This window comes from Leucoraja erinacea, unplaced genomic scaffold (genome assembly GCF_028641065.1).
Source record: "Leucoraja erinacea ecotype New England unplaced genomic scaffold, Leri_hhj_1 Leri_57S, whole genome shotgun sequence".
Lineage (NCBI taxonomy): Eukaryota > Metazoa > Chordata > Chondrichthyes > Rajiformes > Rajidae > Leucoraja > Leucoraja erinaceus.
Window position 1 is genome coordinate 481375 of NW_026576487.1, and position 22493 is coordinate 503867.

General features: G+C 47.9%; 1 protein-coding gene across 1 annotated transcript in view; it reads right to left on the reverse strand.

The window, feature by feature from the left end:
• Positions 1-22493, reverse strand: part of LOC129694216 (protein PRRC2A-like) — a 144231-nt gene that overhangs the window by 24415 nt on the left and 97323 nt on the right. The window contains 6 exon segments of the mRNA XM_055630932.1: positions 1936-2107; positions 4421-4522; positions 7013-7099; positions 10622-10855; positions 18791-19027; positions 21187-21272. Coding sequence (XP_055486907.1) covers positions 1936-2107; positions 4421-4522; positions 7013-7099; positions 10622-10855; positions 18791-19027; positions 21187-21272 — 918 coding nt within the window.

Here is a 22493-nt window from a genome sequence, read left to right on the forward strand (position 1 = left end):
AACAGTGTGGCAAGGGTTTTATTCGGGCCTCTTGTGGCCAATTGTGTGGTTGTTCTGGCCAGTAGTCAGCTGCACCATCCCAGCCAAAATTGGCCCCAGTGGGTGTAGGATAGTGTTAATGTGTGGGGATCGCGTTGGTTGGCACGGACCTAGTGAGTTCCCCCCCCCCTCCCACCCCACCCCCCACCCCCCCACACACACACACCCCAACAAAAAAATAACAAAAACCAGAAGTGCCCCGTTTCGGCTGGTTGGCGCGGACCCAGTGAGCTCGGCGCTGCCTTACTCTAAACAGGAAAGAACAATGCGGGCAACTGTAAAGTGAGCAGGGAAGGGGAAAAGGGAGCAGGAGGGAGGGAGGAAGCAGCAAACGGACAGGGAGTCATGGTGAAAATCCTGTGAGGTGGAGAGCAGATGAAGGTGGCAATGTACAAGCATCGAGAGGAGAAGGAAGGAGCTAAAATGCTGGAGTAACTCAGCGGGTCAGGCAGCATCTCTGGTGAACATGGATAGGTGACATTTTGGGTCAGGACCCTTCTTCAAACTGAAGGGCACTGACCCAAGATGTCGCCTATCCATGTACTACAGAGATTTGTAGGAAGGTACTGCAGATGCTGGTTTAAACCGAAGAAAGACACAAAATGCTGGAGTAACTCAGCGGGACAGGTAGCATCTCTGGAGAGAAGGAGTGGGTGACGTTTCGAGTCGAGACCCTTCTTCAGACTCAAGAGTCTCATCTTGTGCCTATCTTCAGTCAAGACAAGTCCAATCTGAAGAAGGGTCTCGACCCGAAACTTCACCCATTCCTTCTCTCCGTAGATGCCGTAGATAATCTCACTCTCTCATCTTGCAGAAACAAGGAACTGCAGATGCTGGTTTACAAAAAAAAAAAAGTACATGGTTGCTGGAATAACTCAGCAGGTCAGGCAACATTGTTGAAAAAAGATCCCCACCCTGAACGTCAACCTATTCCTTCTCTCCAGAGATGCTGCCTGGCCCGCTGAGTTCCTCCAGCATTTTGTGTCTACCTCCAATCCATTCAAGGCCAGTTTAGTCAAGAAGTTAGTTCAGTAGCATGGAAGACTTGGAACTGGTGAAGCAAAGAGAACACACTACACTTGTTCAAATAGACTGGGAGATAGGAGGGAGATGAGGAGGAATTTATTTTGAAGATGGACACAAAATGCTGGAGTAACTCAGCGGGACAGGCAGCATCTCTGGAGAGAAGGAATAGGTTGACGTTCAGGGTGGGGATCTTTTTTCAACAATGTTGCCTGACCTGCTGAGTTACTCCAGCAACCGTGTCCTTTTTTTTTTTGTAAACCAGCATCTGCAGTTCCTTGTTTCTGCAAGATGAGAGAGTGAGATTTAATTGGAGAAGTGAGTTTAGCCCGTCCCAATTAGGAGACCTAAGCAGCAACCTCTGGTGACCTTTCCCGCCACCCAAAAAAACCCAAATCAAGGTGGAGGTGACCTGCAACCTCCTACCACCTCCCACGCATATGTTGAAAACCTTCCTCGACTATGAAGAAAACCGGCTTCCACTAGATCTGCGACTAAAAAATGAGCGATTTTTAAAACGGCAACCTATTTTTAGTCGAGGCCAGTTTTAATCATGATGAAAAAATAGCAGCAACCTAGATGAAGCCTCGACCACGCGGAAACCACTTTCCACCATTAGGGAGAGTGACCAAAACCTCCGGTGACCTCATGGAAACCTTGGGTGGCGGGCAAGGTCACCAGAGGTTGCTGTTTAGGTCTACTAGGTGGGACAGGGGCTTTCGGATGCAATGCAAAGGGGAAGGGGGAACTTACGAGGAGGAAACAGGGGAGAGAGTGGGCAGGAAGCGGAGATTACCTCCGAGACGGCAGGGTGGCGTGAGGAGATTTGTCGTGAGAGTCTTGGCATTGCTTTCAAGCAGTGAAATACTCAACCTGAGAGGGTGGCGGATGGGGCCACCGAGGCCACTGGTATTGCCGGGATGGAGGTGATGAAGGAGTGGTAGCCGCCGGTCATCTCGGGCATGTCCGCGTTGGTCACGCCCGCAGCAACCTCCTTCTCGGTGATGCTCGGCGACTTCTCCCACGCTTTGCGAGCAGATTCCATCTGTGGGCCAGAGAACGAGAGGCTAAATACATGGGAGACAGGCCACACGCATATTGGAGGAGCGTGCAAGTAATAGCAGTGGAATTACACCATTCGGGCCATCCAGTGCACTCTTCCATTCAATCACGGCTCATACTTTCAAGAGAGAGCTAGATCGGGCTCTTAAAGATAGCGGAGTCAGGGGATATGGGGAGAAGGCAGGAACGGGTTACTGACTGGGGATGATCAGCCATGATCACATTAAATGGCGGGTCTGGCTTGAAGGATCGAATGGCCTACTCCTGCACCTATTGTCTATATCGCTGCCTCTTAATCCAATTTTCCCATAACACCTGTTCTAATCAATAATTTGTCTATCTCTGCCTTAAAAATAACCACTGACTTGGCCCCCACGGCCCTCTGTGGCAATGAGTTCCACAGATTAATTATCCTCTGACTAAAGAAGTTCGTCCTCACCTCCTTTCTAAATGAGCGCCCTTTAATTCTGAGGTAGACAAAATGCTGGAGAAACTCAGCAGGTGAGGCAGTATCTATGGAGCGAAGGAATAGGTGACGTTTCGGGTCAAGACCCTTCTTCAGACTTTAATTCTGTGGCTATGACCTCTTGTCCTAGACTCTCCCACCAGTGGAAACATCCTCTCCACATCCACTCTATCCAGGCCTTTCATTATTCTGTACGTTTCAATGAGTTCCCCCCCCCCCTCAACCTTCTAAAGTCCAGCGAGTACAGGCCCAGTGCCGTCAAACGCTCGCTTACAACCCAATGTTTAAGAAAGAACTGCAGATGCTGGGGGGGGGAAAAAAAAAATCGAAGGTAGACAAAAATGCTGGAGAAACCCAGCAGGTGAGGCAGCATCTATGGAGCAAAGGAATAGGTGACGTTTCGGGTCGATTCTGAAGAAGGGTCTCGACCCGAAAAGTCACCTATTCCTTCGCTGCATAGATGCTGCCTCACCCGCTGAGTTTCTCCAGCATTTTTGCTTACAACCCAATGGTATGAATATTGAAGGTAAACACAAAAAGCTGGGTCAGCGGGTCAGACTGCACCTCTACAGAAAATCAGGTGACATTTTTGGTTAAGTCACTTTTCCTCACACATTTTGATATTGATTTCTATAACCAAGTAATCTTTACTTTCCCTCTCTCTCCAGCCCTTCCCCACCCTAATTTTCCAACCGGTTTTACTAACTGGATTAATTTTACTGATTGGATGCCTCTATCAACTTCCCCATCACTAACAATGATCCATTCTACATTTCCTTGATCGTTTGCACACCTTACCCTTCCATTTATCTCTAGTCTGTTTCTCCCCAGTCTTCTCGTCTCAGACTGAAGGGTCTCAACCTGAGACGTCACCCATTCCTTCTTGCAGAGATGCTGCCTGACCTGTTGAGTTACTCCAGCATTTGGTGTCTATCTTTGGTGCAAACCAGCACCTGCAATTCCTTCCTGCACAGCTAAATACACGTGTGAAATCGGCGACTTGTGTAAATTCACACTTGCATGAACAATCCTGTACTCAGCCTGTCGTGCAATGAAGGCACTTTGCAATTTCCACAACACATCAGTTTTGTTTATTGTTAAGTGCACAGGCATACAGTTGCTTCTGCAGTTGTACAGGGCCCTAGTGAGACCACACCTGGAGTATTGTGTGCAGTTTTGGTCCCCTAATTTGAGGAAGGATATTCTTGCTATTGAGGGAGTGCAGCGTAGGTTTACAACGTTAATTCCCGGGATGGCGGGACTGTCATATGCTGAGAGAATGGAGCGGCTGGGCTTGTACACTCTGGAGTTTAGAAGGATGAGAGGGAATCTTATTGAAGCATATAAGATTATTAAGGGTTTGGACATGCTAGAGGCAGGAAACGTGTTCCCGATGTTGGGGGAGTCCAGAACCAGGGGTCACACAGTTTAAGAATAAGGGGCAAGCCATTTAGAACGGAGATGAGGAAACACTTTTTCACACAGAGAGTTGTGGAATTCTCTGCCTCAGATGGTGGTGGAGGCCGGTTCGCTGGATACTTTCAAGAGAGAGCTAGATAGTGCTCTTAAAGATAGCGGAATCAGGGGATATGGGGAGAAGGCAGGAATGGGGTACTGATTGGGGATGATCAGCCATGATCACATTGAATGGCGGGTGCTGGCTCGAAGTGCCTATTGTTTATTGTCACGGGGAGAGCGTACAAACTCCGCACAGACAGCACCCGTAGTCAGGATCGAACCCGCATCTCTGGCGCCGCGAGGCAGCAACTCCACCGCTGTGTTATTGCGCCACCCAAACAGCAGAAATGAACAACAAATTACAAGTCCTACCTTAAGAGTCAATTCATTTCCGGGAAGAGATGCAGGAGCCATTTCGCTCTCCTGTGGTGGGGCTTCAATGGTGGCCACTGCGAGTGGGGGAGCTAAAGGCACCTGGAAAGGAGGACAATACAAAAACTTCAACACATCCCGTATCTGTTCAAACAGTGAGATGATGAACTCAACATTTCCAACTGCTGTTGTGGGACGTATCACTGAGGGATGAGTCAGAGTACAGAAGTGAGATCGACCAATTGACCAAATGGTGCCAGCACAATAACCTGGCTCTCAATACCAGCAAAACCAAGGAACTGATTGTGGACTTTGGAAGTCGTAGGATGGGGACCCACAGTCCTGTTTATATCAACGGGTCGATGGTGGAAATTCCTGGGCATGCATATCTCTGAAGATCTCTCCTGATCCGAGTACACTGATGCAATTATAAAGAAAGCACATCAGCGCCTCTACTTCCTGAGAAGATTACGGAGAGTCGGTATGTCAAGTAAAGTCACATTTATTTATATAGCACATTTAAAAAACAACTCTCGTTGGCCAAAGTGCTTTACATTTGTTATAAGAGTAGCACAACAAAACAAACTACATACATAGGTACACAAAATTGCTGGAGAAACTCAGCGGGTGCAGCAGCATCTATGGAGCGAAGGAAAGTGTCAGGACTGCTCTCTAGTTGCTGATAAGATGATATCAGCAACTAGAGAGCAGTCCTGACCTCTTATCAGCAACTAGAGAGCAGTCCTGACACTTTCCTTCGGGTGCCCTCACTCAGAGGACGTCAGGAATGGCTTGGGAGTATAGATAAGTCTTTAGTCTTGACTTAAAAGAGTCGATGGAGGGGGCAGTTCAGATGGGAAAGGGGATGCTGTTCCACAGTCTAGGGGCTGCAACTGCAAAGGCACGGTCGCCCCTGAGCTTATGCCTAGACCGTGGGATATTCAGTAACCCCAAGTCCGCCGATCTGAGGTGGAGTGGTGGGTGAGAAGACTTTTTATGTAGGAGGGGGCAAGCCCATTGAGGGCTTTGTAGACATGGAGGAGTATCTTGAAGTTTATACGGAATCACACAGGGAGCCAGTGGAGAGAGGCCAGGATCGGGGTGATGTGGTCCCTTTTTCGGGTGCCCGTCAGGAGTGTTGCTGCGGCGTTTTGGACCAGTTGCAGGCGGGACAGGGATGATTGGCTGATGCCAGTGTAAAGGGAGTTGCAGTAATCTAGGCGGGAGGAGATGAATGTGTGGATGATCTTTTCCAGGTCATCAAACTGAAGGAATTGTTTTATTTTAGCTATCGTCCGAAGCTGGAAGAAGCAGCTTTTACCACGGCATTGACTTGCTTGTCAAATTTCAGTGCCGAGTCAAATATCACGCCAAGGTTTTTGACGTGAGGTTTGAGTAATGGGGTAAGGCTTCCAAGGCTGCCTGCTATCATTTTGATCGAGTCCGAGGGGCCGAGAAGGATGACCTCAGACTTACTCTTGTTTAGTTGGAGGAAGTTCTGGGCCATCCAACATCTTATATCCTCGAGGCAGTGGGTAAGGTTAAACAGATTAGATGTCAAGGAGGACTCTGTCGAACATCTACAGGTGCACAATAGAGAGCATGCTGACCGGTTGCATCGTGGCTTGGTTCGGCAACTTGAGCGCCCAGGAGCGGAAAAGACTGCAAAAAGTTGTAAACACTGCCCAGTCCATCATCGGCCCTGACCTCCCCACCATCGAGGGGATCTATCGCAGTCGCTGCCTCAAAAAGGCTGGCAGCATCATCAAGGACCAACACCATCCTGGCCACACACTCATCTCCCCGCTGCCTTCAGGAGCCTGAAATCTACAACGACCAGGTTCAGGAATAGCTACTTCCCCACAGCCATCAGGCTATTAACACATGACAATAAACTCTCTTGAATCTACACTCTCTACCTCGAGTAACACAAGTGACTGCTGCGATATAGAATAAGATAGACAAAAAATCTATCTGGGGAGAAGGAATGGGCGATGCTTCGGGTCGAGACCCTTCTTCAGACTGCGAGTCAGGGGAGAGAGGAGAAATTTGAGATATGGAAGAGCAAGGTGCAGAAATGACAGATCAAAGCAGAGGATGATCACGGAAATATAGAACGGTTCCTTGTTGGCCGAGGGGAATCTGCCTATCAACTATTGTCTGAAGAAGGGGGTCTCGACCTGAAACGTCACCTATTCCTTCATTCCAAAGAATGCTGCCTCACCCACTGAGTTTCTCCAGCATTTTTGTCTTCCATGAAAACTACTCTGAAATAGAACAGGGTTGATGAAGTAGTTACATGTTTTAAACGAGGCATTGAACATTTTTTTTAGTTTGCTCCAAGGTGGCGAAAAACGCAGGCGACTGTTTGTGAGCAACCCACAGAAACAGATCGACAAACATATTACAATTGCTCCATGCTCTTAAATCTCTACTCATATAGCGGCATTTCTTACTTTATCTCTAATGTACGGTAAATACACGGTGCATCTCGATTGCAATGACGTGTGTTTTTCTGTTGACTGGATAGCGCGTAACAAATGCTTTCACTACACATGACAATAAACTAAACTGAACAGAGAGTGCACGTACATCATTGCTGGCAGCATTCTGCAGGGTATTGGGTGATGAACATGCGGATCTGGGCAAGGTGTTCACAGCCAGACTGAAATCAGAGTCCTGAAAGGAGAAGGCACAGAAGAAAAATAAAAATTAGCCAACATTAATTATTAGAAGTAACGACTGTCACTTTTGCATTAATCCAACAAAAGACAATCGCTCGTTGCAGCCTATTAACCGCCTGCAGTCTCTGTACAACTGAACCATGTCTCAGACGACGGCATTACACGCGCCCCTCATTATTTCACAAATGACAAGAATGCCAACATCTTTCCTCGTGACCAAGATAATCTGGATTAACATGTCAAACCAAAGACCTTTCATCGGAAACTTCCATGAAAGTATAATCGAAGGCCATCCACCTTAAACGTTAGCAGTTTCTCCCTTCAAAGGCATTAGTGGTGCTACAGAGTATGTCAAGTCAAGAGAGTTTTATTGTCATGTGTTCCAAATAGGACAATGAAATTCTTGCTTGCTGCAGCACAACAGAATTGAATAAGAAACAGAATACTGTTGTCGGAATCCACAGTATTCATAACAAGAGGAGTTTAGTATAGGAGCAAAAAGGTCCTTCTGCAGTTGTACAGAGCCCTAGTGAGACCACACCCGAGGCATTGTGTGCAGTTTTGGTCTCCAAATCTGAGGAAGGACATTCTTGCTATTGAGGGAGTGCAGCATAGGTTCACCAGGTTAATTCCCGGGATGTCAGGACCGTCATATGCTGTGAGAATGGAACGACTGGCTTTGTTTACACTGGAATTTAGAAGGATGAGAGGTGATCTTATTGAAGCATATAAGATTATTAAGGGATTGGACAAGCCAGAGGCAGGAACCAGGTTCCCAATGTTGGGAGAGTACAGAGCCTGGGCCCACAGTTTAAGAATAAGAGGTAAGCCATTGAGAACAGAGATGAGGAATAACCTTTTCATCCAGAGAGTTGTGCATCTGTGGAATTTTCTGGAGGGCAGTAGAGGCCAATTCTCTGGATGCTTTCAAGAGAGAGTTAGATAGAGCTGTTAAAGATAGCGGAGTCAGTGGATATGGGGAGAAGGCAGGAACGGGGTACTGATTGGGGATGATCAGCCACGATCACAGTGAAATGCGGTGCTGGCTCGAAGGGACAAATGGCCTCCTCCAGTGTCTATTGTGCTCTTAAATCATGGCACACTGATGATCAGTAAAGGAGAATCAAAATGGTGGACAAAACACATAGATGTGGTGGGGGAAACAAGGGGTAATTGGGGCGAACTGGGGGCGGAGATGTATTCATGGGAAGTGGTCTTGGAGGGAAGGGTCCACACCTTCAACGTCTGCAGTAAGAAGCAGCAGATTTAGCTCTCGGGGCTAAAGGAATCAAGGGATATGGGGAAAAAGCAGGAACGGGGTACTGATTTTAGATGATCAGCCATGATCATATTGAATGGCTGTGATGGCACTCCTGCACCTATTTGTTTCTGTTTCTCTACCAATCGGTGGTAGCCAGTGCCACCTTATTCGCAGCAAGATGGGGCAGCAGGGCGAACGAAGGCTGTGGACACCAATGGGATTCACAAAGAAGGCCGGCTCTGTCCTGGGGGCAGAGTTGGAGATGGATTCACGTGAGGTGGTCTCAGAAGGGAGGATGCTCCCCAAACCGTGGAGCATCTTGGACAATACAGCTCACCCCCTCCATGACACACTGGTCAACCTGAGGAGCACCTTCAGCTACAGACTGGTTCCACCGAGTTGCAGCACAGAACGCCACAGGAGATCCTTCTTCCCTGTGGCTATCAAACTGTACAACTCCTTCCCCTTCTGTCATGGGGTCGACTGAGACTGACTCCCCTCACCCACCCCACCCCAAATCTTTGCACATCCCCAATCCTTTCCACTCGTCACTTTAATTTCATATTTTATGTATCTTGTGTGTTATGATTTGGCCGATCAATTTTCCTCATGGGATAAATAAAGTTCTATCGTATCGTATCATAATCTGAGTTAGCGCAGGAAGAAACTGCGGATGATGGTTTAAACCAAAGAGAAGACATAAAAAACTGGAGCAACACAGCAGGTCAGGCTGCATCTCTGGAGAAAAGGAATAGGTGACGTTTCGGGTGGAGACCCTCCTTCAGAATCCGAGTTAACATCTGCTCTGGAGAATAAAGTTGTCTCACAGACAATGGACAATAGGTGGAGGAGTAGGCCATTCGGCCCTTCGAGCCTGCACCGCCATTCGATATGATCATGGCTCATCATCCACAATCTGTACCCCGTTCCTGCCTTCTCCCCATATCCCCTGACTCCGCTATCTTTAAGAGACCCATCTAACTATCTCTTGAAAGTATCTAGAGAACCGGCCTCCACGACAGCGAATTCCACAGACTCGCCACTCTCTGTGAGAAAAAGTGTTTCCTCGTCTCCATTCTAAATGGCTTACCCCTTATTCTTAAACTGTGGCCCCTGGATCTGGACTCCCCCAACATCGGGAACATGTTTCCTGCCTCTAGCATGTCCAAGCCCTTTAATAATCTTATATGTTTCAATAAGATCCCCTCTCATACTTCTAAACTCCAGAGTGTACAAGCCCAGCCGCTCCATTCTCTCAGCATATGACAGTCCCGCCATCCCGGGAATTAACCTTGTACGCTGCACTCCCGCAAGAGGGAGAATGTCCTTCCTCAAATTAGGGGAGCAAAACTGCACATAATACTCCAGGTGTGGTCTCACTAGGGCCCTGAACAACAGAAGAACCTCTTTGCTCCTTCAGCAAACACACTGCAATGAGGTGGATGGAAGCAAACTATCTGGACAGAATCTAATTGAATGGTTGAACTGAACTGAGGGGGTGAATGTCCCGCTGAGCTATTCCAGCATTTTGTGTCTGTAAACCAGCATCTGCAGTTCCTTGTGAAGGAAGGAATTGCAGATGGTCACAAAATGCTGGAGTAACTCAGGCAACTGTAAAGTGAGCAGGGAAGGGGAAAATGGAGCAGGAGGGAGGGAGGAAGCAGCAAACAGACAGGTAGTTAAGGTGAAAAGCCTGTGAAGTGGAGAGCAGATGAAGGTGGCAATGTTCAAGCATCGAGAGGAGAAGCCAAAGTGCTGGAGTAACTCAGCGGGTCAGGCAGCATCGCTGGTGAACATGGATAGGTGAAGTTTTGGGTCAGGACCCTTCTTCAAACTGAAGGGCACTGACCCAAGATGTGGCCTATCCATGTACTCCAGAGATTTGTAGGAAGGTACTGCAGATGCTGGTTTAAACCGAAAAAAGACACAAAATGCTGGAGTAACTCAGCGGGACAGGCAGCACCTCTGGAGAGAAGGAATGGGTGACGTTTCGAGTCGAGGTACTTCTTCAGACTCAAGAGTCTCATCTTGTGCCTATCTTGGGTCGAGACAAATCCAATCTGAAGAAGGGTCTTGACCCGAAATGTCACACATTCCTTCTGTCCAGAGATGCTGCCTGCCCCGCTGAGTTCCTCCAGCATTGTGTCTTATCTATCCTTCCTGCGTTCTTGTTTATCTAGTTGCTGAGGTTATTCCACCCACCGCCGACATGAAGCTGAACCCGGCAAAGGCAATCGGCACCACACGGCGACTCACTTTTGCGCTCGCTCCAAACTGGATGGGGGGCACGGCAACCTCCGTCTCCAGAAGCAAGTCGGGGTCGGGCTTGGACTTTGGCCGGCTGCTCACGGAGAAGCCAACGGCCTTGGCGCCCCGGTCAGGACTCCCCTTGTGCTGCCCCTCGCGTGCCGCTTTGTTCTTCAGTGAACGCTCGTTGCCGATCGGCCCGGGCTTGTGCTCCTTTCCCACTTCGCTGCCAGACTCCTGAAACTTGACCAAATGCAGACTTTCAGTGGACGGCGTATTAATCCCAGCAGTGCTGTCTTTTGAAACAAGAACACACTTCAAAGTATATTCCATTAGTAATATCTACCTCACAAGGGGGAGGGGGGTGAACACAGAAACGGAAGCACCCATCTGATAGAATTATGAGAGACATGGAGATGATAGATAGTCAGACTTTTTTCCAAGGATGGAGAAATCAGATACTAAAGGGCACAGCTTTAGAGTGAGAGGGGCAACGTTAAATGTTTAAAAAAAAAATTTTTTTTTAAGACAATAGGTGCAGGAGTAGGCCATTTGGCCCTTCGAGCCAGCACCGCCATTCAATGTGATCATGGCTGATCATCCCCAATCAGTACCCCGTTCCTGCCTTCTCCCCATATCCCCTATTTTTAAGAGCCCTATCTAGCTCTCTCTTGAAAGCTTCCAGAGAACCGGCCTCCACCGCCCTCTGAGGCAGAGAATTCCACAGACTCACAACTCTGTGAGAAAAAGTGTTTCCTCGTCTCCGTTCTAAATGGGTTACCCATTATTCTTAAACTGTGGCCCCTGGTTCTGGACTCCCCCAACATCGGGAACATGTTTCCTGCCGTTGACATGTCCAAACCCTCAATCTTGTATGTTTCAATGAGAAACCCTCTCATCCTTCTAAACTCCAGAGTGTAGAAGCCCAGCTGCTCCATTCTTATCAGCATATGACAGTCCCGCCATCCCAGGAATTAACCTTGTAAGCCAACGCTGCATTCCCTCAATAGCAAGGATGTCCTTCCTCAAATCCTCGTCTCCGTTCTAAATGGCTGTGAGGAGTTTGTACGTTCTCCCCGTGACCAAATGGGTGCTCTGGTTTCCTTCCACACTCCAAAGATGCACAGGTTTGTAGGTTAATTGGCTTGGGTAATAATTGCAAATTGTCCCTAGCGTGTAGAACAGTGCTGGAGTAGCAGGGATTGCTGGTCGGCGTGGACTCGGTGGGCCAAAGGGCCCGTTTCCACGCTGCATCTCTAATCCAAGCATAAACTAAAATCAATTTGACACCATCAATAACCAGAAAGAGACCATTTCAGTCCATCTGTTTAAGAAAGAACTGCAGATGCTGGAAAAATCAAAGGTAGATAAAAAAAAGCTGGAGAAACTCAGCGGGTGAGGCAGCCTCTATGGAGCGAAGGAATAGGCGGCGTTTTGGGTCGAGACCCCTCTTCATTTACAAAGGCCTGTTTCCTTTATCATCGTTTCATTCATTGTTCTTTATCTCTCCACATCACCGTCTATAACTCTCGTTTCCCTTATCCCTAACCACTCTGAAGAAAGGTCTCGACCCGAAACATCACCCATGGGTGAGATTTCTGGTCGAGACCCTTCTTCAGACCCCTTTAGGTCAGACTTCAGTCTATCTTGTCTGGGCTGGCTTACGGAGCAATCCCATTTCCTTCACCAATGCTTCGTGAGCTATAATCTCTCCGTCGTGGTCAGCGACTCTATTCTGCCTGCCCCGCTGAGTTACTCAGTCTCCGGTTTAAACCACCACCTGCAGTTCTAGTCCTGCACGAATCCACCAACACGGACGTTTGTTGGACGTCGTTATCAGCAAGTGCTGACGCACAAAGAAACAGAATTTTGGAGATCAACTTGCTGAAAAACATGCTCAAGGACCTTAGGCTGCACACCTGTAGAGTGGTGATCTGAGAGACATCTGCTCCAAGACCTTAGGCTGGACATCTGTAGAGCGGTAATCAAAGGTCTGCGAGACATTGGGTCAAAGACTTTAGGTTGCACATCTGTAGAGTGGTGATCACAGGAATCTGGGACATCTGCTCAAAGACCTTTGATTACCTCTTTACACATGTGTAAGCTCAGGTCTGAGAGACATTGGGTCAAAGACACTGGGTCGCAACATCTGTACAGCAGTAATCGTAAATGTCAGAGAAACATCTTATAGACAATAGGTGCAGGAGTAGGCCATTCTGCCCTTCCAGCCATGTGATCATGGCTGATCATCCTCAATCAGTACCCCGTTCCTGCCTTCTCCCCATATCCTCTGACTCCTCGATCTTTAAGAGCCCTATCTAGCTCTCTCTTGAAAGTATCCAGAGAACCGGCCTCTGAGACAGAGAATTCCACAGACTCACAACTCTCCTGGTAGTTTGGAAACCAAAAAGTCAGTTAAATTGAATAATTGGGATGACAAAAAGAGCTTCGGTAATAGCGACCATGAATGCAGCACTAGTTCATTGTGTTTACTGCCATTATGCAGGAAAGGAAACCTACAATTCTTGCATATTGGCCCAGGTGGCTGACTGCTAAATACCCTACAAAATGGCACAGCTAGTTCACAGTCTCAAGTGGTGCTCAAGAAGGGGCAACAATGCTGGGTCTGCCCGGTCGCATCCACACTCCAAGTATACTTCTGATCACACAGCTCAAGATAAATGCTTGTGATCCACACAGCATTCTCTCAAGCTGTGGCTGGGCTTGTACACTCTGGAGTATAGAAGGATGAGAGGAGATCTTACTGAAACATGTAAGACTATTAAGGAGTTTGGACACGCTAGAGGCAGGAAACATGTTCCCGATGTTGGGGGGGAGTCAGGAACCAGGGGCCACACAGTTTATGAATAAGGGGTAAGCCATTTAGAACAGAGACGAAGGAAACACTTTTTCACACAGAGAGTTGTGAGTCTGTGAAATTCTCTGCCAGAGGCCGGTTCTCTGGATACTTTCAAGAGAGAGCTAGATAGGGCTGTTAAAGATAGCAGAGCCAGGGGATATGGGGAGAGGGCACGAACGGGGTACTGATTGGGCATGATCAGCCATGATCACATTGAATGGCGGATCTGGCTCAAAGGGCCGAATGGCCTCCTCCAACACCTATTGTCTATATCGCTGCCTCTTAATCCAATTTTCCCATAACACCTGTTCTAATCAATAATTTGTCTATCTCTGCCTTAAAAATAACCACTGACTTGGCCCCCACAGCCCTCTGCGGCAATGAGTTCCGCAGATTAATTATCCTCTGACTAAAGAAGTTCCTCCTCACCTCCTTTCTAAATGAGCGCCCTTTAATTCTGAGGTAGACAAGAATGCTGGAGAAACTCAGCGGGTGAGGCAGCATCTATGGAGCGAAGGAAATAGGTGACGTTTCGGGTCAAGACCCTTCTTCAGACTTTAATTCTGAGGCTATGACCTCTTGATTCACTCTCAGCTGGACAAAAATTGATTGATTGATATCAAAGTGATATTTTTAATTTGCTCCTGCGTGTGGAGCAAAGGAAAATCCTTACTGAACAAGATGGCATGGGTTGAATTCTAAATTAATTCTTGCAAAACCCCCATTCCTTATACCAAAAGCAGAACTATGGTGCAATCCACCTACAGTTTATGCTGCCTCAGGAAAGCAGCCAACATAACCACCCTGTTTAAGAAGGAACTGCAGATGCTGGAAAATCAAAGGTAAACAAAAATGCTGGAGAAACTCAGCCAGTGAGGCAGCATCTATGGAGCGAAGGAAATAAGCGACGTTTCGGGTCGAGACCCATCTTCAGACTGATGTGGGGGTGGGGAAGGACGTTGCGGGTCGAGACCCAATGTTCATACCGCTGGGGTGTAAACTGCCCAAGCGAAATATGAGGAGCTGCTCCTCCAATTTGCGGTGGGACTCACTCTGGCTATGGAGTGATCAGTTGAAGTGCTGAGCCACCGGGAGATAGGGTTTGTTGATGTGAACTGAGCGGAGGTGTTGGGCGAAGCGATCGCCAAGCCTACACTTGGTCTCACAGATGTAGAGCAGCTGACACCCACCCTGGTTATTCTCTCTTATCCCATCGAGCAGAAGGTGCAAAAGCTTGAAAACACATATCATCAGACTCAGTTAAAGCGTCTTCCCCCTCTCATCAGACCACTGAACTGCCTACTCCCCCACCCCCCTCCCCCTTGCAACATCTATACAGCAGTAATCGTAAATGTCAGAGAGACATCTAGTAGACAATATGTGCAGGAGTAGGCCATTCTGCTCTTCTGATCAATGTGATCATGGCTGATCATCCTCAATCAGTACCCCGTTCCTGCCTTCTCCCCATATCCTCTGACTACGCTATTTTTAAGAGCCCTATCTAGCTCTCTCTTGAAAGCATCCAGAGAACCCGCCTCCACCACCCTGTGAGGCAGAGAATTCCACAGACTCACCACTCTGTGAGAAAAAGTGTTTCCTAGTCTCCGTTCTAAATGGCTTACCCCTTATTTTTAAACTGTGTGGCCCCTGGTTCTGGACTCCCCCAACATCGGGAACATGTTTCCTGCCTCTAGCGTGTCCAAACCCTTAACAATCTTATATGTTTCAATGAGATCCCCTAATGTAATGATTCTATTTCAAATTTTATGTCAAAGGAGGGACAGGCCCTTCAGGGAACAACTCGGCTCGCTGCATTACAGCGTCACCCTTAACTGTAACACTACAATACCCTAACACTATACTCCAGTCTGGCAATCTTCTCTATGCACTACCTGTTGTACCTGTAAATGGCTGGATTGTACTCATTTACAGGATAGTCTGACTTAATTCAATAGCATGTAAAAGCTTCACTGTATTCTATACTCGCATCAATAAAAAACCAAAACCAAGTTCACAGAGAACAAATATGTAAAGCACATAAAACACAGAATTACCTCACCGATCATCCCTCAAGAACACAATTAGTTTTATTCCAGTTAATCAGATTTTATTTACACAGTTCTTTGTCATGATTGCTGTTATTGGCCTGTCCCACTTAGGCGACTGCCAGGGGACTAGTTTTAATGGAATTCACCTGTCGACAACCTACGACTGCAAAAAAGTTTTGCAGCAGTCGCCTGTAGTCGCCCAAAAAAAAATCGCTTAATTGGGACAGGCCCTTCACTCCACCTCCTATTTACTTTTACTTCCAATGTAAGGCATGTTAGCAATTTGCACGCATCCAGAATATTAGTTACAGCAACATTAAATCAAGTTTGCCTTTTATTACTAAAATTAAATCTACCAATTCACGCCAAGACTAAATCTTAACTGATATTCATTTAAATACAAATTCAATTCATAAATTATTTAGTGTAGAAACATCCTTTTTCTCCATTGAACAATGCTTTGTCAAATAGATACGCATCAGGCAGCGTGATCAAAGAGTGTGATTAAAGTAGTAAAACTGAACAGGGAGAAGGAGGAAATGGAGGGTCTCAGGAAGGAATGGTCTCAGGAAGGAATGGAGGGTCTCGGGAAGGAATGGAGGGTCTCAGGAAGGAATGGAGGGTCTCGGGAAGGAATGGAGGGTCTCAGGAAGGAACGCAGGGTCTCAGGAAGGAATGGTCTCAGGAAGGAACGGAGGGTCTCAGGAAGGAATGCAGGGTCTCAGGAAGGAATGCAGGGTCTCAGGAAGGAACGCAGGGTCTCAGGAAGGAATGCAGGGTCTCAGGAAGGAATGCAGGGTCTCACGAAGGAATGGAGGGTCACAGGAAGGAATGGAGGGTCACAGGAAGGAATGCAGGGTCTCAGGAAGGAATGGTCTCAGGAAGGAATGGAGGGTCTTGGGAAGGAATGGAGGGTTTCAGGAAGGAATGGAGGGTCACAGGAAGGAATGGAGGGTCTCGGGAAGGAATGGAGGGTTTCAGGAAGGAATGGAGGGTCAGGAAGGAATGGAGGGTCTCGGGAAGGAATGGAGGGTCTTGGGAAGGAATGGAGGGTTTCAGGAAGGAATGGAGGGTCACAGGAAGGAATGGAGGGTCTCAGGAAGGAATGTAGGGTTTCAGGAAGGAATGCAGGGTCTCAGGAAGGAATATAGGGTTTCAGGAAGGAATGGAGGGTCACAGGAAGGAATGCAGGGTCTCAGGAAGGAATGGTCTCAGGAAGGAATGGAGGGTCTCGGGAAGGAATGGAGGGTTTCAGGAAGGAATGGAGGGTCACAGGAAGGAATGGAGGGTCACAGGAAGGAAAGGGTCTCAGGAAGGGTCTCAGGAAGGAATGGAGGGTCTCGGGAAGGAATGGAGGGTTTCAGGAAGGAATGGAGGGTCACAGGAAGGAATGGAGGGTCACAGGAAGGTATGCAGGGCCTCGGGAAGGAATGGAGGGTTTCGGGAAGGAATGGAGGGTCTCGGGAAGGAATGGAGGGTCTCGGGAAGGAATGGAGGGTCTCAGGAAGGAATGGAGGGTCTCAGGAAGGAATGGAGGGTCTCAGGAAGGAATGGAGGGTCTCAGGAAGGAATGCAGGGTCTCAGGAAGGAATGCAGGGTCTCAGGAAGGAATGCAGGGTCTCAGGAAGGAACGCAGGGTCTCAGGAAGGAATGCAGGGTCTCAGGAAGGAATGCAGGGTCTAACGAAGGAATGGAGGGTCACAGGAAGGAATGGGGGGTCTCGGGAAGGAATGGAGGGTTTCAGGAAGGAATGGAGGGTCTCGGGAAGGAATGGAGGGTCTCGGGAAGGAATGGAGGGTCTCGGGAAGGAATGGAGGGTTTCAGGAAGGAATGGAGGGTCACAGGAAGGAATGGGGGGTCTCAGGAAGGAATGTAGGGTTTCAGGAAGGAATGCAGGGTCTCAGGAAGGAATGTAGGGTTTCAGGAAGGAATGGAGGGTCACAGGAAGGAATGCAGGGTCTCAGGAAGGAATGGTCTCAGGAAGGAATGGTCTCAGGAAGGAATGGAGGGTCTCGGGAAGGAATGGAGGGTTTCAGGAAGGAATGGAGGGTCACAGGAAGGAATGGAGGGTCACAGGAAGGAATGCAGGGTCTCAGGAAGGAATGGAGGGTTTCAGGAAGGAATGGAGGGTTTCAGGAAGGAATGGAGGGTCACAGGAAGGAATGGAGGGTCACAGGAAGGAATGCAGGGTTTCAGGAAGGAATTTTGCACTAGTAAACACAGTTTAGTTTAGAGATACAGCACAGAAACAGGCCCTTTGGCCGATGCTGTCCAGCAACCCCTGCAGACCAAAACTATCCCACACGCACCAAGGACAATTTACCTACAAACCTGCACGACTTGGGAGTGTGGGAGGAAACCAAAGATCCCAGAGAAAACCCACGCAAGTCATGGGGAGAAGATACAAACTCCGCACAGACAAGCACCCGCAGTCACGATCAAACCCGGATCCCTGGCGCTGCAAGGCAGCAACTCTACCACCGCATCACCGTGCCGACCCCCACTGTTGTCAACGCTGGGACAAGAAATGTGGCTGGCCGATCACGTCACATGCAGAGGAATGGCGAGAATGCCCGTAGTTGGAGCACAGGGCCGGGGGCAAAAGGAGACGAAACAGCGAAGAAACAGCACTGGATATATGACAGAGGATGCATCCTGGGCAAAGCAGAGGCTACGCAAACCAGGAACGACTGCAGCAAAAAAAGTGAATTGAAAGCTTTGGGAAAACACTTGCAGATTGGCGCCCTGCAATACCGTCTATTAAACGATTTGGGATCATCATCTTCAAGCAACGTTCTGATATTACGTTCGTTAAAATAACGATGCTTCACCCGCTGTTTCTCCAGCATTTTTGTCTACCTTCCGATTTTCCGGCATCTGCAGTTCCTTCTTAAACATTAAACGCGAGTCATTCCTTATCCTTTAGCTTCCTGGCTCACTCCGGGACCTCCTTTGCCGTCGCAATGCCCCAACACTATGCAAACCAGAAGGTCCTGGATTTGATTGCCAATTGGGACTGGGTTTTTTTATTTTTTATAAATGACCCATTGAAATGACCCAAATCGCTCACCAGTGCTCTCAGAAAACAAAAGCACGTTTGTGAAGGCTCCACAGCCTGCTGAAGCTCACTGTTTAGGGTCAGACAGCACTGGGAATAAAGAGTGGGGTCAGAGAAGGACGGATCGCGTGGGGGTGACCAGCGGATGAGAGAGATGCTGTGCGGAAGACAAGGTGGTTAATAAAACTAAGTCACAAGTGAAAGTGCTATACCTTGGTGTCTTTCAGCGCTCCTGTCCTAGCAGGCCTCTGTTTCTGCTCTTTGGGTTCGGGGAGCTGGTTGTCTGATGATCGCATATCGACCACTTTAGTGCTGATCCGGTTAATTAGCCCAACGCGCTCCCCGGCGTCTGTTTTCAGGCTGCCGTCTGGAGAACTACGCTGTGAGGAACTGCTGGACGAGACCTGACAGTCGCTGCTCAAATCCACCCCACTGTCAGTCTGGCTGGCCTTGAAACAGAGATACACACGCAGCAGTTTAATCAAAAACGGCAAACTACACTGTCCTTTCTCAAGTGCATGGCATTAACTCATTATCTTTGAGCCGGAGCAAATGAAAAAAAATCCACGGCCACTGGCTTCAGCTGTCGGAAGTTTCACGTTTCCACCTGCAAACCTAGTTAACCCTCGAGGTCCTGGAGCCAGTTTTGTACTCAAGCAAAGCAGAATCGACACCAATACTCCTCTCCCCCCCCATGTGGTGATGGTGAGTTCCTTGTGAGGTTGTCAGCCGCCCTCCCAGACATCGCTAAAGTGAACCGGCCTCGATGCTTGAACCCAGACAGTGAGCGCCAGCAGGCTCTTCAAACTTCGGAGAAGTTGGGGGAAGGGGGGAAAACAAATAAATAAATAATTGTGCCGGATGCAAATGGAAAAAACAAACCGCACAGGCAAATCATTCAGGCATCTAAGCTTTTGCACTGTTTGAGCATGGGTCACTAAACAGCAAGCCAAAAGCAGGAACCCTGGCTTACATCCTCCTTAAAGATCCACTGAAGGATCAGACTGACGCCTTGGTTGAACTCATTTAATTCAGCAATGGGAGAAAATGAGCGGGATAGTAGATTCCTTCTGGTTTACATGTTATGCTTGTGATTTGCCCGGTCCCGTTGAGTTACTCCAGCATTTTGTGTCGAAGCATGATGAGGGACCCCTACCCCCCCAGCAACGGACTGTTCCAGCTGCTGCGGTCAGGCAAGCGTCTCCGCTGTCATGCTGCTAAAACAGAGAGGATGAGGCGGAGTTTCTTCCCACAGGCCGTCAGGACTGTAAACTCTGACCTCACCAGGGTCTAATTTACTGTTGTGATGTGTCTTTTTATTTTTTCTAAAATGTAAATACTGGTTCTGTTCTGTTCTGTTCTGTTGTTTTTTGCACAATCCCGCTTTCATTTCACTGCACATCTTGTATGTGTATGTGACAAATAAAGTTGCCTTGACTTGGCAATGGAACACTTGCTTCATACGACAGCAAAGTGACGCATTGGTTGAGAGTTTGTATCTAGGTGTCTAGGTGTGTGGAGTGGGAACAGCACTAGATTTTTAATATCTACCCAAACCAAAGAAGACAATGAGCAAAGCCCAGCCCATTCCTAGGTATGTGGGGGAAATATCAAACAGACCCATATGCTGCAGTGCCCTGTTAATTACTGCTCACCTTTACCCATTCAACCAAACTGGAAGGCAATATTTGGCCGTCTATATTGGTTTATAAAGCACTGAATGGTCCAGGGCCAAAATACATCTCTGCTCCGCTACATTATGAACTATCCAGACCTCTCAGGTTGTCTGGGACATGTCTGCTTTCTGTCCCCAGAGTCAGAACCAAATGTGGAGAACCAGCGTTTAGTTTTTATGGACCACACATATGGAACAAACTTCCAGAAAAATGCAGGTCCGCTCCAACTCTCAGTTCTTTTCAATCGGGGCGGAAGACTTTTATGTTTGACGCTGCTTTTAATTTTAATTCAATTAAATAATGAACCATTTCTTACATGGCACTGTAACTTTTATTCTTCTATTTTATACTTGTATTATTCTACTTCAACTCCAGGCCTCTGAGTGTACTTCCGTTCCGACGCTGGAGTCCCATCATCCCGGCGAGAGGGCCTGAAAGATCGGCCCGCCGTTGCAGCCACTGCGGAGGCCTCAATAGGACTTAACCACGGGTGAACAAGAGGAAGAGGAGTGAACTTTGGTGCCTTCCCTCGCTGTGGGAAACGTTGATTCTGCTGTGGGTATTGTTTAAGGTTTTATGTTAAATTCTATAGTGTTGTGTGTATCTTATTTGTGTGCTGCATGGTAACTCAAATTTCACTGCACCAATTGGTGTATGTGACAACAAATGTTCTTTGTCCTTTTTATCTTCTATTCTTTTTAATGACTGTTTTAAATTGCTTTTGATTTATTTTTAATGCTTTGTGCAAAGCACTTTGAATTGCCTTGTTGCTGAAATGTGCCGTTTAAATAAACTAGCTTGCTTGCTTGCTACCCCATCTGTATCACTCACACAGTTTTCTGAAGAGTCAGGTGCGTGGCTAGTGCGTAGTCAGAACAAAGCACTGTGAAGTTTACCCCAGCGATCGCAAGAGGTCCCGGAGCATTTCTTACCTCCGTGCTGACTGCCTCGGCAAAGACATTCAGAGGTTTAATCCAAGTGGCCAGTCCAGTGGTTGTTGGAGGAGTGAGGGAGCCAACTGCAAGAGCGGGCAACATTAAAAAAAGATATTAAAAAGGACAATGATTTGACAATAGACAATAGGTGCAGAAGTCGGCCATTCGGCCCTTCCAACCAGCACCGCCATTCATTGTGATCATGGCTGATCATTCCCAATCAGTACCTCGTTCTTGCGTTCTCCATATCTAAATGGCTTACCCCTTATTCTTAAAATGTGTGGCCCCAGACTTCTAAGCTTAAGAGTCAGAAAGCCATATCCCCTGACTCTGAAGAAGGGTTTCGGCCCGAAACGTTGCCTATTTCCTTCGCTCCATAGATGCTGCTGCACCCGCTGAGTTTCTCCAGCATTTTTGTGTACCTCCGCTATCTTTAAGAGCCCTATCTAGCTCTCTTGAAAGCATCCAGAGAACCCGCCTCCGAGGCAGAGAATTCCACAGGCTCACAACTCTCTGTGTGAAAAAGTGTTTCCTCATCTCCGTTCTAAACGCCTTACCCCTTATTCTTAAACTGTAGCCCCTGGTTCTGGACTCCCCCAACATCGGGAACATGTTTCCTGCCTCTAGCGTGTCCAAACCCTTAACAATCTTATATGTTTCAATAAGATCCCCGTTCATCCTTCTAAACTCCAGAGTATACAAGCCCAGCCGCTCCATTCTCTCAGCATACGAGTTCCCGATGTTGGGGGAAGAAACACTTTTTCACACAGAGAGTTGTGAGTCTGTGGAATTCTCTGCCTCAGTGGGCGGTGGAGGCCGGTTCTCTGGATGCTTTTCAAGAGAGCTAAATAGGGCTCTTAAGGATAGCGGAGTCAGGGGATATGGGGAGAAGGCAGGAACGGGGTACTGATTGTGGATGATCAGCCATGATCACATTGAATGGCGGTGTTGGCTCGAAGGGCCGAATGGCCTACTCCTGCACTGTTGTCTATAAGCCACCAGAATTGACACAAACTTTGAATCAGTAGCAAAGGCTTCCAAACATAGAACTAGTGCGAGAACGGGTGATTGGTCAGCATGGACTCGGTGAGCTGAAGGGCCTGTTTCCATGTGTTGTCTGCAAACTAAATCAAATACAATAGACAATAGGTGCAGGAGTAGGCCATACCGCTGGGGTGTAAGCTGCCCAAGCGAAATGCGAGGTCCTGGTCCTCCAATTTGCGCTGGGCATCACTCTGGCCATGGAGGAGGCTCAGGACAGAAAGGTTGGATTGGGAAATGGAGGGGGAGCTGAAGTTCTAAAC